Genomic DNA, 13021 nt, shown 5'->3' with positions numbered 1-13021 from the left:
GAGGTCGGTGGGGAGGTGAGAGGGGCGAGAGCAGTGTGTGGGGCTGGGAGATGCCGATGGCCTTGGAAGGTGGGTTAGGAGTCACTGAGTAGAGTAAGTCTGTTTCTGTTTTTAACTTGGCCTTGAGGAGTAGGGAGCTTTTAAGGTGGTGGAGATGTGAGCAAACACCCTGAGAGCCGGGGGAGGGAGGGGGGAGGCTGGTGGAGGAAGTGGAGGGAGGATGGGGGGGTGGGGGAGGGAAGACAAAGAAAGAGCCCTGCCTGTGGCCTCGATGGAGGCCTCCCTGGGCAGTGCCCTGGGGCCTTGCAGGGATGCTGACTGCTGCCTGCTTCCCTCCAGGGCGAGCCACCCTTGGCCCTGGGCCTATCTACCCGGAAGGCCCTCAGCATCCTGAAGGAGCAGCTGGAGGCAGTGCTGGAGGGACATGTGAAAGAACGGGAGAAATGTCTCACGTGGCAGGTGAAGCTTGGCTGGGATGGCAGAGGGGCATGGGGGGGGCCCAAGCTTGGGCCCGGGAGCCCACGCTCACGCCGGGCGGTGTGACCCGACCCGAGCCGCGCTAAAATCAGAAGGCAGCCGCGGCTGTCCTCACCCCACCTGCTCCAGGAGCCCAAGCGGCTGGACCCCAACTGAGACCAAAGCCAGAAGACCAAGGCAGCCCCAGGCCCGGGCAGGTAGGGGTGGGAGGAAGGCAGCCGGTCGAGCAGCTCCTCCCCGGGGCCCCTCACTCCCCGCCACCCCTCCTCAGGAGCTGTGGAGAAGCAGTTTCCTGCACCACGGGAACCGCTGCTCCTGCTTCCACTGGCCGGGAGCCTCGCTCATGCTGCTGGCCGTGCTGCTGCTGCTGGGCTGCCATGGGGGCCAGCCGGCTGGCAGGTAACCGTGCCCCCGCCTCGCCCCTGGGGAGCACTGGGCCGCCCCCTTGCCTCCCACCTGCCCCCCCACCCAGGGGAGCGCCGTGCCCTGCCCACAGTCACGGTCTGGGTTGTTAGGAATCTTCGGTCCCCTGGCTGGCTGCTGTCAGCCCCGCTCCGAACGGAGACCCTCTTTGCAGAAGGGACTGGGGTTGGCTGGGTGGGGGAGCCCCTGTCCCTGCTAGTATCCCCCCTCTTCCCGCCAGCCATGGGGTGGAGCTGGTGAACGCCTCGGCGCTGTTCTTCTTGCTGCTTCTCAACCTTGTCCTCATCGGGCGGCAAGATCGGCTGAAGCGTCGGGAGGTAGAACGGAGGCTCCGAGGGATCATTGATCAAATCCAAGGTGAGGTGGAGGCTCAGGCATGCTGGGTGGGAAACGATGCCCTGTGATATGTGGGCCCCCGCGCTCTTCTCCTGAGGCCCCTCCGGGAGCCCAGCACAAGGCTGTTGCCTGTGGCCAGCATTCTGGGGGCTCTTGGCCTCAGGAGAGTTGGGAGGCTGCCCTGCCCTCTTTTGAGCAGGACGGCGAGAGGCACGGACAGCTAGGCGTGTGGCCTGAACATGGCGCGCAGGGAGGCCAATGGCGGCCCAGTCGGCTCGCAGGCTTGCTAATGATGGGAGGCTTAGCCCCCCTCTTGGCAGGAGGACAGTTGAGGTTTTCTCTTCCAAGTCTGTCTTGTCTGGCGGTACTGGGCCAGGGCACGTAGGAAGATGGGCCAGGGAAGTCTAAGGGCTGCAGAAGGCAGGGTTGGGGGCCCAGAGCCGGGAGCCCAAAATGAAGCAGCCCTGTTCCTAAAGAAGGGAGTTACTCAGTCCGATTTCTGTTCGTTCTTTCATTCAGGTAGCGTTTGCTAAGCCCCAGCTATGGACTGGGAATATTAGGCTCTTCTGAGAGACGGTAATTCCACTTTCCCAGGGCCTGTGGTCTTATAAGAGAAACACCTAGTGTCAGAGACCTTTCTCGAACCCAACCAGGCAGCAGACATTTAAATGCTAAGTGAGAAGGGGTTGCTTCATTCTGAAATGATCAGTTGGTTGCATCCACGTGCCAGGTATGGGAAGGACAACAGTGACCGAGGAACATGGGCCCCGCTCTCTGAGAGCTCGGTCTCTTGCTCAGGAACCATCAGTGGCTCCCTCTTGCTTATCAGAGCTGCCCAGAACCTCTGGGCCAGGCTCCAGCCTCCCTCTCTGGACTTTTCTCTTACTGTCATCTTCACCTGAAAACCCCTCCCCGGTGCCAGACCCACTGTGGACTAACCTGCTTCTGTGCCTCATCCCGGTGTCCCCCTCCCTGGTGTGCTCCTCCCTCATCGGCTCCAGCTGACAGATCTGCCCATCTTAAACTCCGCTCCCTTTCGCCTGAGGCCGCCTCTGATGGCATCAGCTCTCCTATGCTCCTGCAGCTCGGGGATCTTTCCTAATGCCCTGAGCACGGGTTTGCCGTGGTTCGTGTTATCTGCCCACAGACATCTCTCTTCGGTTTCGGCTCCTCGAGGGCAGGGACTGTGTCATCTTCACCTTTGACCTTTGCATCCCTCAAAGCCCTCAGCATTGCTTGTGAAACGTATTTGAATGGAGTTAAGGGTATAAAGAATAAGCTGGTGTTCAGAGGGGTAGAAGTGCCTGGGCTGGAGTGGCGGGAGAGACTTCACAGGGGAGGTGCCCTTGAGAGAGGGCTAGTGTTGGCGTGGCTGGTGCAGGTTGCTGTAAGCCTTCTGGGAAAGGAAGGCGAGCAGGCAGAGCCCCACGGTGTGTGCTGGGTGGCTGATGTGCGGAGCCGTGGGTGAGGTGGTTTCTTTCCTCCCCTTCTCCTCAGATGCACTGAGGGATGGCAAGGAGATCAAGTGGCCAGATGCCATGTACCCGGACCTCCACATGCCCTTTGCACCATCCTGGTCCCTGCACTGGGCCTACAGAGACGGACATCTCGTCAACCTGCCAGTTAGCCTGTTGGTAGAAGGAGACATCATAGCTCTGAGGCCTGGCCAGGAATCGTTCGCCTCTCTGAGGGGGATCAAGGTAGCTCGAGGCTTTTCTCCTTCCCTGGAAATGCTGTGGGAGCATCTACAGGCAATGGTGGGAGGGTCCCAGGGCTCGATCCTGAACTTTCCTGGCCAGCTCACAGCCTTCTTGGCAAGGGCTCTGGAAGATTGGAGAAGAGCTGGAATCTTTCCCCTTGTCCTGTTCTTTCTTTTCTCTGACCCTTAAGCTGCTAGGAATCCAGTTCCACAACCACCACCCTCCCCCACCCCATGGCTGACTCTTTGTCAACCGATGGTCCCTAACCCAGTGAGGTGTCTGCACTTAGCTGAATTGTCCAGGAAGAGTAGCTTCTGATTGAACCAATGCCCTTGACCCCTCCCCTGACTCTGGCAGGATGATGAGCACATCGTCTTGGAGCCCGGAGACCTGTTTCCCCCTTTCTCTCCACCCCCCTCCCCCCGGGGAGAAGTGAAGAAGGGGCCGCAGAACCCCCAGCAGCACCGGCTCTTCCGCGTCCTTGAGACCCCTGTAATCGACAACATCAGGTTGGCTTGCCGTCCCGCCTTCCTTCTGGCGCCCGAGTTCTCTCTCTCTCCCCTGGTGCCTCCGGGAGCAGGGGGCGGGCTGACAAGGAGAGAGCCTGGTTTATCCAGAGCTCCCCTTCGGGTAGGGTCCTCTGTAGATTTTTTAACTTGAGCGTCTCATGAGAATTCCTAGCCTGGGCCATTGTTCCTCTCCCCTCTGGAGCTCTGAGGGGACCACTCTAGAGGCTGCCCCGGACCCCTCTCCCAGGGAACAGGAGAGATGGTCTGACTCAGTGATACCCAGGCAGGTGGGTGTTTCCGGCCTCTCCCCGCTCCGAAGTCTCGCCCAGCTACAGGGTCACCCCTCTCTGCAGATGGTGCCTGGACATGGCCCTGTCCCGCCCAGTCACCGCCCTGGACAACGAGAGGTTCACGGTGCAGTCGGTGATGCTGCAGTACGCGGTGCCCGTGGTCCTGGTGCGTGAGGCGGGCCTCGCGGTGCAGGGGAGAGGGCCAGGAAATGGGGGAGCCTCGGGGTCAGATTCAGGTGAGCGCGTGAGAAGACGGGGAGCGGGGTGCCCAGAGTGAGATGGCCGGTGCTGGGGCTGGGTGGGGGTATGAGTGGGCAGAGGAAGGGGCGCCTTAGAGCCAGGGTCCCTGTCTGGGTGGGGGGCTAAGGCTGCGCTTCTCCTGTTCCCCGAAGACCGGCTTCCTCATCACCAATGCCCTGCGCTTCATGCTGAGTGCCCCTGGCATCGCCTCCTGGCAGTACGCCCTCCTGCAGCTGCAGGTAAGCCCTGCCCTTGCCCCTCCATGGTGCCCTGCTCTTTCTGGGAGGCCGGGTCCCCTCGCGGGGCCCTGGCTGTCCCTCCCTCTGCAGCCCAGGGGTCACAGCTGGAGGATGCCTGCTCCCCTTCTTTTCCTGTGCTGTCCCTTTCTACTCAGGGAATGGCTTCTGGGCTGGGGAAGGCCTCCCGTCCCTCCCTCTCCGCAGGCCAGCGGCTCTTTGAGAGGCCTCAGTGTGGTTCGTGCTTCCCCAGGTCAATGGCGTCCTGCCCATCCTGCCCCTGCTCTTTCCAGTCCTCTGGGTCCTGGCAACCGCCTGTGGAGAAGCTCGGGTCCTGGCCCAGATGAGCAAGGCCTCGCCCAGCTCCCTGGTAGGTTGTTCCAAGGCATCATGGGGACAGCACAAAAAGAAAAAATCAGGAGCCAAAAGAGGGTGTCAGCTGGGGCCCAGCGACTGGGTGCCGAGGTCCAGCCCCACTGTGGGCCCCTCTCCCCGGCACAGGCAGGCCCTGAGCTGTTCTCTGTGTGGAGGAGCCTCCAGGCTGGGCTGTGTGAGGCGGAGGGTCGTCCATGCTGGTGCTCAGCAGACATGGGATTCTGGAATGGCCCAGGTGTCCTTTATCAAAGGCATCGGGAGCCTTGCTGTTGGGGAGGCTCCCACCCTTGCAGCTTGGAGGCCTGTGTGAGAATGCCTCCCTGAGCCAGTGCCCTTTTCTCGGTGCAGCTGGCCAAGTTCTCGGAGGATACTCTCAGCAGCTATACCGAAGCCGTCTCCTCTCAGGTACACTCACCCGGGACACCTTCTGCCCTAGGCCCTTGGAGCCGCCAGCCTGAGCTCCCTCCAGCTGGCCCCTTCCGGAACCCTGAGGCTCCCCTATTTTATGGCCTTGGAGCCTTCTGTCTCATGTGGGCAGTGTGCTCTGCTCAGGCCAATGCCTCTCCACCCCGACTTCCTGGTGTCCCCAGACTCTTTCCTCTGCCGGCCCCTGAGGCTCTCTCCAGGGAAATAACATGGACTTCATCTCTCCCACCAGGAAATGCTGCGCTGCATTTGGGGGCATTTCCTGCGGGTGATCCAAGGGACATCGCCGACGCTGAGCCATAGCTCCAGCCTGCTGCACAGCCTGGGCTCCGTCACGGTGAGGGCGGGCCCTGCGGGAGGACCCCGCCCCCACTGGCGGGCTGCCTGGCTGTGTCCCAGGTGCCTGCCGGCCACTTGAACAGACCCTGGCAGGTTGGGGAATGCCAGGCCCCTTCCCCAACCCCCATCTCTCCCTGCAGGTCCTGTGCTGTGTGGACAAACAGGGGATCCTGTCGTGGCCAAACCCTAGCCCGGAGACTGTGCTGTTCTTCAGTGGGAAGGTGGAGCCCCCACACAGCAGCCATGAGGACCTCACCGATGACCTGTCCACCCGCTCCTTCTGCCATCCTGAGGTAGAGGAAGAGGTAGGGCCGGCTCCCAGGGACCCCGCTCCGGGCCTGGCCAGTGGCCTCAGGGAGGGCGAGGCTGGGAGGGCGAAGGAAGGCTCCAGCACCGTTAGGATCTGCTTCTTGGCCGTTCTCGCAGAGCCTCCGCCTCAGAACTGCCCTGCCTCCCTGGCCTCTGACAGCCAGCGGGACCCTGGTCCGAGGCCTGTGCTCCTTGTTCTCCTCAGCCCCACGAACGAGATGCCCTCCTGGCCGGGTCTCTGAACGCTTCCCTGCACCTTTCCAATGAGCAGGAGCGTGGCAACTGGCCGGGTGATGGTCCCAAGCCCCCCGAATTCTACTCTCACCACAAAGCCCATGGCCGCAGCAAACACCCGTCCGGCTCCAATGTGAGCTTCAGCCGGGACACAGAGGGCGGGGAAGAAGAGACTGGCAAGGTAAGAGCAGCGTGGGGGGCAGCCGCGGGGGGTCCTAGCCTCCCCCACTGCAGGGGCCAAGGGGGGCAGCCTGTCCCGAGTCGATGAAGCCGAAGGTGCAGATGCAGTGGCCTCTGTTCCCAGGCCTTGGGGCTCAGCCAGGCAGGATGGCCTCCTGAGGCCTCATCCAGGGCCCAGGGACCTCGCAGGAGGGAGACCCGTCTGGGTCTTGCAGATGGTGACTGGTTGGGGCAAGGCCCTTCTGGTCACAACCTTCTGAAGACAGAAGGCTGGCGGCTCCCTCCCTGCTCCCTCCCTGCCCTGGGTGTCCTCCCATCGCTGGGCAGAGCTACTGGAAGCAGCCAAGCCCCAGCAGGGACGTGGGGAGAGGGTTTCCGGGAGGGATGGGACAAGCACGCATGCGAGCCGGCTCTCTGGGAAGGGGGTGCCTTCTCCCCAGCTGACGCTCCCCTCTTTCTCCCTGGTTCCCTGTGACCCAGCCCGGGCTGGAGGGCGAGCCGTACGAAGCAGAGGACTTCGTGTGTGACTACCACCTGGAGATGCTGAGCCTGTCCCAGGACCAGCAGAACCCTTCCTGCATCCAGTTCGATGACTCCAACTGGCAGCTGCACCTCACGTCCCTGAAGCCCCTGGGCCTCAACGTGCTGCTGAACCTCTGCAATGCCGGCGTCACCGAGCGGCTGTGCCGCTTCTCCGACCACCTGTGCAACATCGCCCTGCAGGAGAGCCACAGTGCCGTCCTGCCTGTGCACGTGCCCTGGGGCCTCTGCGAGCTCGCCCGCCTCATAGGTGCGCTGGCCCCGGGCTCTGAGCAGACCGCTGCCCCAGGCCTTCGCGGGGAGCCCTGTCAGCCCTGTCGGCTTCCCTCCAGCCCCTGGAAGCGGGCCCCGTTCGACAGTGCTTCCTAGTCTGGGAGAATAACCAAGGGGGAAAGGGGGAAAGAATCAGCCTAGCCCGATGGGGGTTCTCTCCCTGCAAGGGAGGGAGGTACAGGGGCCACGGGCTTCCTCCCGACACCCCAAGTTGCCATCCCTCCCCCTGCAGGCTTCACCCCTGGGGCCAAGGAGCTCTTCAAACAGGAGAACCACCTTGCGCTCTACCGCCTCCCCAGTGCCGAGATGGTGAAGGAGACCTCGCTGGGGAGGCTGTCCTGTGTCACCAAGCGGCGCCCCCCGCTCAGCCATATGATCAGTCTCTTCATCAAGGACACCACCACCAGTGAGCCTTCCAGGCTTGGCCAGCATCAGGCCAGACCTTTTCCCGGAGCTTGGCGGGGCAGGACTTCTTTTAGGTGTCCCTTTTTTAAGGGGGCCTGGGCAGAGGAGCACTAGACTGCTTCCAGAGCCTTCCACAGATATAGCAGGGGTTGGATTTGGGGACTGGTGCTAGGGTGGCGGTGGCCACAGGGGTTGAGGACTGTCTGAAGGCCCACAAGCCCAAACAGGCTTGGGGCATTCTACTCCCCAGGGGCTCCCTAGTGCCCTTCTCAAGGACAGCAGGGTGTTAATTGAGGCAGGAGTGTGAGGCAGCAGTAACTTGGGGTGCTCGTGGTTCAGCCTCGTCCTCCCCGTCTCAGGCACAGAGCAGATGCTGTCCCACGGCACGGCTGACGTGGTCTTAGAGGCCTGCACAGACTTCTGGGATGGGGCGGACATCTACCCTCTCTCAGGTTCTGACAGGTAGGTGAGGAAGCGCGCCTCGTGCTGATGGCAGGTAGTCCCGGCCATCCGCCCGCCTGGCTCACAAGCAGTGGGCACCTCAGGGCCACTCACCTCACTTTTGCCCTGCTTCTCTGGCAGAAAGAAAGTGCTGGATTTTTACCAGCGAGCCTGCTTGTCTGGTTACTGCTCTGCCTTCGCCTACAAGCCCATGAGCTGCGCTCTGTCCTCTCAGCTCAACGGCAAGTGCATTGAGCTGGTGCAGGCACCTGGCCAGAACAGCATCTTCACCATGTGTGAGCTGCCCAGCACCGTCCCCATCAAGCTGAGCACGCGCCGCAACAGCTGGAGCTCGGACGGTACCGGGCGCGTCCGTCCTGGGGGAGGGGGGATGGCGTGGGGAGGTTTCCAGAGGGCCATGGAATCCATCAGAGTGGAGGGAACTGTGGGCTCGCTGGACCTCAAGCATCAAGGTGGTGCGGGCAAGTCCCTTAGCCATCTCACGGGCACCCAGGTGCTCGTTCTGTTCCCCTCCCAGGTTTCTGGTGACACTCGGTGTGATAGCAAAGGGCTTTCTTTGGAAGTCATAAAGCAGCAGTATTTATAGACCATTAGTCTTTTTTTTTTTAAAGATTTTATTTATTCATTTGACAGAGATCACAAGTAGGCAGAGAGGCAGGTGGTGGTGGGGGAAAGCAGGCTCCCCACCGAGCAGAGAGCCCGATGTGGAGCTCATTTCCAGAACTCTGAGATCATGACCTGAGCCGAAGGCAGTGGCCTAACCCACTGAGCCACCCAGGCGCCCCTAGACCATTAGTCTTATTTGATCAGACAAAAAGGCCAGGTCACAGTGCTGCTGGAACAGAGGGACTCAGAGCCACCCCACCCCTCCCCATGCTACCAAACAGACAGACTCACAGAGTCTTATGACCCAAAGACCATGAACTGAGGCCATGGCTGAGAGCGAGGGCAGCTTCCCCGGCCCTGGAGCAGGGCCGGGCTCTGTCGTTACTCCTTAGGATCATCACGTGACTGATGAGTACCTTTCATTGTCTTTTCTCCCGTGTCTGTTGGCTCCTCTGTGTCTTGGCTGTGTGTGTGTGTGGTCCCCTGGGGCCCACATGCTCATTGATTTGGGTGCGGCATCTGTGTGTGTGGCCTGGGCTGCCTCCTGGAATCTGCTGGTTCCTGGGTGTCCCGGCTGGGCTTTGTGCCTTGTGCCTACCTGAAGAAGGGATCGGGGAGGTGCTGGAGAAGGAAGACTGCATGCAGGCCCTGAGCGGCCAGATCTTCATGGGCATGGTGTCCTCCCAGTACCAGGCCCGGCTGGACATCGTGCGCCTCATCGACGGGCTGGTCAACGCATGCATCCGCTTCGTCTACTTCTCTCTGGAGGATGAGCTCAAAAGCAAGGTGGGGGAGAGCCACCCCCCTCTGCCTCCGCTGACCCTTTCTCCCGTGGGCTCATGGGCCCGTCTGTTCACCAGCATCTTTCTTGTGCAGGTATTTGCAGAAAAGATGGGCCTGGAGACAGGCTGGAACTGCCACATCTCCCTGACGCCCAACGGTGACATGCCCGGCTCTGAGATCCCCCCCTCCAGCCCCAGCCATGCTGGCTCCCTGCATGATGACCTGAACCAGGGTGAGGGCACGGGTTTGGGGCAGGGACGAGGTGGGCGTGGGCAGTTCTAGAAGGAGCCTCAGTAGATCCTCCATTGGAAAATGGCCCTCGTCTCCCTGTGGTAACAACAGCTGACAGTGGAGGAGAGGAGACCAGAAGCAGGAAGTTCTCTGCCATCTTCAGGGCAAGAAAAGGCCCCAGAAGGCTGACTCCAAGGTGAAGGACAGGTTTTCATCCCACAGTGTCCCGAGATGATGCGGAAGGGCTCCTTCTGATGGAGGAGGAGGGTCACTCAGACCTCATTAGTTTCCAGCCCACGGACAGCGACCTCCCCAGCTTCTTGGAGGACTGCAACCGGGTAGGATGGCAGGGCCCATGCCCTTGGCCCTCCGAGGTAGCTGGCTGGCCGAGGTAGCTGACTGGCCGGCCCAGAGAAGGGAGGGAGGGAAGGAGGGAGGGAGGGAGCCTTCTCCCGACCCTGCGGCTACTGACGTCTCTGATCTGTCCAGGCCAAGCTGCCACGCGGCATCCACCAGGTGCGCCCCCACTTGCAGAACATCGACAACGTGCCCCTGCTCGTACCGCTGTTCACCGACTGTACCCCCGAGAGTGAGTCCCGTAGCCACGGCCACTAAGGAGGCCCAGGCTCCCGGTGGGCTCTGCAGGAGAGTCCCATGCGGGGGTGCTGAGCGACCAGAGCTGGGAGGAGCCGGGGAAACTCAGTGGGCTGGAGCTGCGGGTGTGCCCTTTCTAGCGAGTCCGAAGGGACAGCAGTTACATGATATTCACGTGCTTGAGGGGAGGACCGTCCCCAAAGCGGGGCCTGCTCCCCCTACCCCATCTCCTGCTCTCCTACCCTGTGGGTCTCTGCCCAGAGCCTCACACAGGGCTTCAGGCGTCTGACTCTTGTGCTCCCCGACTCTGCCCCCTTAGCCATGTGTGAGATGATCAAGATCATGCAGGAGTATGGGGAGGTGACCTGCTGCCTGGGCAGCTCTGCCAATCTAAGGAACAGTTGCCTTTTCCTCCAGAGCGACATCAGGTCAGGGGGACGCCCGAGTGTGGGGGCTCGCGTGGGGCTGGGGCACATTCCGTGGCTGATCTTGCTAGGGTTGGGACCAGAAGACTGGGCACGGTGGGGAGAGAGGGAGCGGGTGCTCGCCTCCTCCCATGGGATATGAGATGTTTCCAGAGTGTAGCTGATGGCTTTCCCCCTCCACTGAGCAGCATTGCCCTGGATCCCCTGTACCCATCCCGCTGCTCCTGGGAGACCTTTGGTTATGCCACCAGCACCAGCATGGCCCAGGCCTTGGATGGCCTTTCTCCCCTCCAGCTCTCGGGGCAGCTCAACAGCCTGCCCTGCTCCCTGACCTTTCGCCAGGAGGAGACCATCAGCATCATCCGGCTCATTGAGCAGGTGGGGGCTCAGGCTGGCACAGCGGGCAGGGAAGAGGGTTGCGTGGAGTGGGCAGGTGTGACACAGGATCCGGCTGGGCTCCCAGGGGCTGATCTTCCTCCCAGAGAGGCTCACTGGCCTCCACCCTTTCCTAGCAGGAGCCTCTGGGGCATCTGGCTCTTGGCTAAGATTTGTCAGCTGTAGGCCCGGCAACACTCTGTCCCTCCCGGTCCCTAGGCGCGGCATGCCACCTACGGCATTCGCAAGTGCTTCCTCTTCCTGCTGCAGTGCCAGCTGACACTCGTGGTCATCCAGGTGAGTGGAGGCCTGCCCTGGCACCGGCCCTCCCCACCCACTCCTCCACTCAAGGTCCAGCTGAGAGTCGGGGGCGGTCGGCTGGGAGGATGTGGCATGGCCTAGGGGGGCCCTGGCCTCTGTGGAACCCCTGGGCCTTTGGAGCTGACCCATAAGCAGGATAGCGGCCCCTGGGGCCCCAGCTCCTCTGGGCATCTGTCCGGGCACAGGGCAAGGCAGCCGCGGGGCTCCTGGCATCCTGCTATTGGCCAGAGCCTAATCCTGCTTCCTGGCTCTCCTGGTCTAGTTCCTGTCTTGCCTGGTTCAGCTGCCGCCACTGCTGAGCACCACGGACATCCTGTGGCTGTCCTGCTTTTGCTCCCCTCTGCTCAGGTGAGAGTTATGCCATCCATCCTGGTCCAGGAGGGCGGGGCTGGGACAGCACGAGCAGCTCCAAGGAGCCCAGGTCCCACTGCTCAGTGCTTATGACCCCCTGGCACAGGAGACACTGGCCGGGGCGGGGCAGGCCAGGGGGACCCTCCCTTGTCTTGTCCCATCTCCCCCTAGGCCTGCACTCACTCCCAAAACTCCCGAAAGGCTTCCCACATGGGAATTGACGGACAAAAGGTCACAGTCCCCACCCTTCACCAAGTCCCTCCTTTTCAGCATCTCTCTGCTGGGGAAGCCCCCCCACAGCTCCATCATGTCTATGGCCACAGGGAAGAACCTTCAGTCCATTCCTAAGAAGGTAGGCAACGTGGAGCCCTGTGGGCCTGGGCCTTTGCTGAGGAACGTGGGTGCCAAGGGGGCCGAGCCTTGGGGGAGAGAGAGGGGCTTCGGTCAGAACTTCCCTCAACCGAAGGGGAGGTGGCTGTACAGAGCTGGTAAGGATCCTCTCCCCACCGGGCCTACCCAGTTCCCAAAGAGCCTGCGGAGCCCTGGGCCCGGGGGGCCGCCCCAGGAGTGACGGGCCTCCCTTCGCTCTGCAGACCCAGCACTACTTCCTGCTCTGCTTCTTGCTGAAGTTTAGCCTCACCGTCAGCTCATGCCTCGTCTGCTTTGGCTTCACGCTGCAGAGCTTCTGCGACAGCTCCCGGGCCCGCAACCTCACCAACTGCTCGTCCATCATGCTGCCCAGGTGCGGCCTGCCCTGCCCCTCCCCACCCGCCACCGCCTGCTTTCCCGGGGCCCAGCATGGGGCTGAGTCCACCCCTTGCTTTGGCAGTCGTGCAGACACAGCTCCCGCCTGGTTTGACGACTTTGCCAACGGGCTGCTGACGGCTCAGAAGCTCACCGCTGCCCTGATCGTCCTGCACACGGGTGAGGGGCTCCCCGGGAGGAGGGGCTGGTGGGGGCTAGAGGGTCGCCCTGGGGGCAAAGCCTCGGGTTGGGGGTGGGGTGTCTGATGCCCCCCCCCCACTGACCGTTTTCTCCAGTCTTCATTTCCATCACCCACGTGCATCGCACCAAGCCCCTGTGGCGAAAGAGCCCCTTGACCAACCTCTGGTGGGCCGTGACCGTGCCCGTGGTGTGAGTATCTGCGGATGGATGTGGGGGAGGGGCCTTTGGCAGGACTGGGGTCAGAAATCCTGCTTCAGGAGGCTGAGCCGGAGGTCGGACGGTGCCCTCCTTGAGCTACTTGTACTGAGAACGGCAGGGAAGGAAGCCAGAAGGCTCACATGGGGCTGCCGCCTCTCCCTGCAGCCTGCTGGGGCAGGTGGTCCAGACGGCAGTGGACCTGCAGCTGTGGACGGACAGGGACAGCCCTGTCCACTTTGGCCTGGACGACGTGCCTCTGCTGACATGGCTCCTGGGCTGCCTGTCCCTGGTCCTTGTGGTGGTGACCAACGAGGTCGTGAAGCTGCATGAGATTCGGTGAGCCACCAACGGGGCACTCCCTCTGGGCTCTGGTTCATTCCTTGGGCCTGTGACCTCCTGGGCACGGCTCCCCCGCTTGCCTCCACTGCCTGGACTTCC

General features: G+C 62.1%; 1 protein-coding gene across 6 annotated transcripts in view; it reads left to right on the top strand.

Annotated features, from left to right (window-relative positions):
- Positions 1–13021, top strand: part of TMEM94 (transmembrane protein 94) — a 33886-nt gene that overhangs the window by 19607 nt on the left and 1258 nt on the right. For 2 of the 6 annotated variants that reach the window (XM_047709035.1, XM_047709031.1), the window contains 29 exons: positions 340–459; positions 749–876; positions 1121–1257; positions 2734–2936; positions 3294–3445; positions 3799–3901; positions 4128–4214; positions 4465–4581; positions 4935–4991; positions 5245–5349; positions 5492–5644; positions 5866–6075; positions 6555–6864; positions 7120–7293; positions 7652–7754; positions 7875–8092; positions 8965–9146; positions 9237–9375; positions 9597–9712; positions 9864–9963; positions 10288–10396; positions 10582–10771; positions 10988–11065; positions 11352–11437; positions 11711–11792; positions 12034–12182; positions 12270–12364; positions 12481–12574; positions 12749–12919. In XM_047709035.1, the coding sequence (XP_047564991.1) occupies positions 340–459; positions 749–876; positions 1121–1257; positions 2734–2936; positions 3294–3445; positions 3799–3901; positions 4128–4214; positions 4465–4581; positions 4935–4991; positions 5245–5349; positions 5492–5644; positions 5866–6075; positions 6555–6864; positions 7120–7293; positions 7652–7754; positions 7875–8092; positions 8965–9146; positions 9237–9375; positions 9597–9712; positions 9864–9963; positions 10288–10396; positions 10582–10771; positions 10988–11065; positions 11352–11437; positions 11711–11792; positions 12034–12182; positions 12270–12364; positions 12481–12574; positions 12749–12919 (3968 nt within the window). Of the gene's footprint in view, positions 1–339; positions 460–748; positions 877–1120; positions 1258–2733; positions 2937–3293; positions 3446–3798; positions 3902–4127; positions 4215–4464; positions 4582–4934; positions 4992–5244; positions 5350–5491; positions 5657–5865; positions 6076–6554; positions 6865–7119; positions 7294–7651; positions 7755–7874; positions 8093–8964; positions 9147–9236; positions 9376–9596; positions 9713–9863; positions 9964–10287; positions 10397–10581; positions 10772–10987; positions 11066–11351; positions 11438–11710; positions 11793–12033; positions 12183–12269; positions 12365–12480; positions 12575–12748; positions 12920–13021 lie in introns of all 6 variants that reach the window. The other 4 variants (XM_047709034.1, XM_047709029.1, XM_047709032.1 and 1 more) reach the window with 3 other exon arrangements.

Source organism: Lutra lutra, chromosome 16, assembly GCF_902655055.1.
Source record: "Lutra lutra chromosome 16, mLutLut1.2, whole genome shotgun sequence".
NCBI classification, from domain to species: domain Eukaryota; kingdom Metazoa; phylum Chordata; class Mammalia; order Carnivora; family Mustelidae; genus Lutra; species Lutra lutra.
The sequence above is the reverse complement of the archived record's forward strand: the minus strand, read 5'-3'. Positions and strand labels throughout refer to the sequence as shown.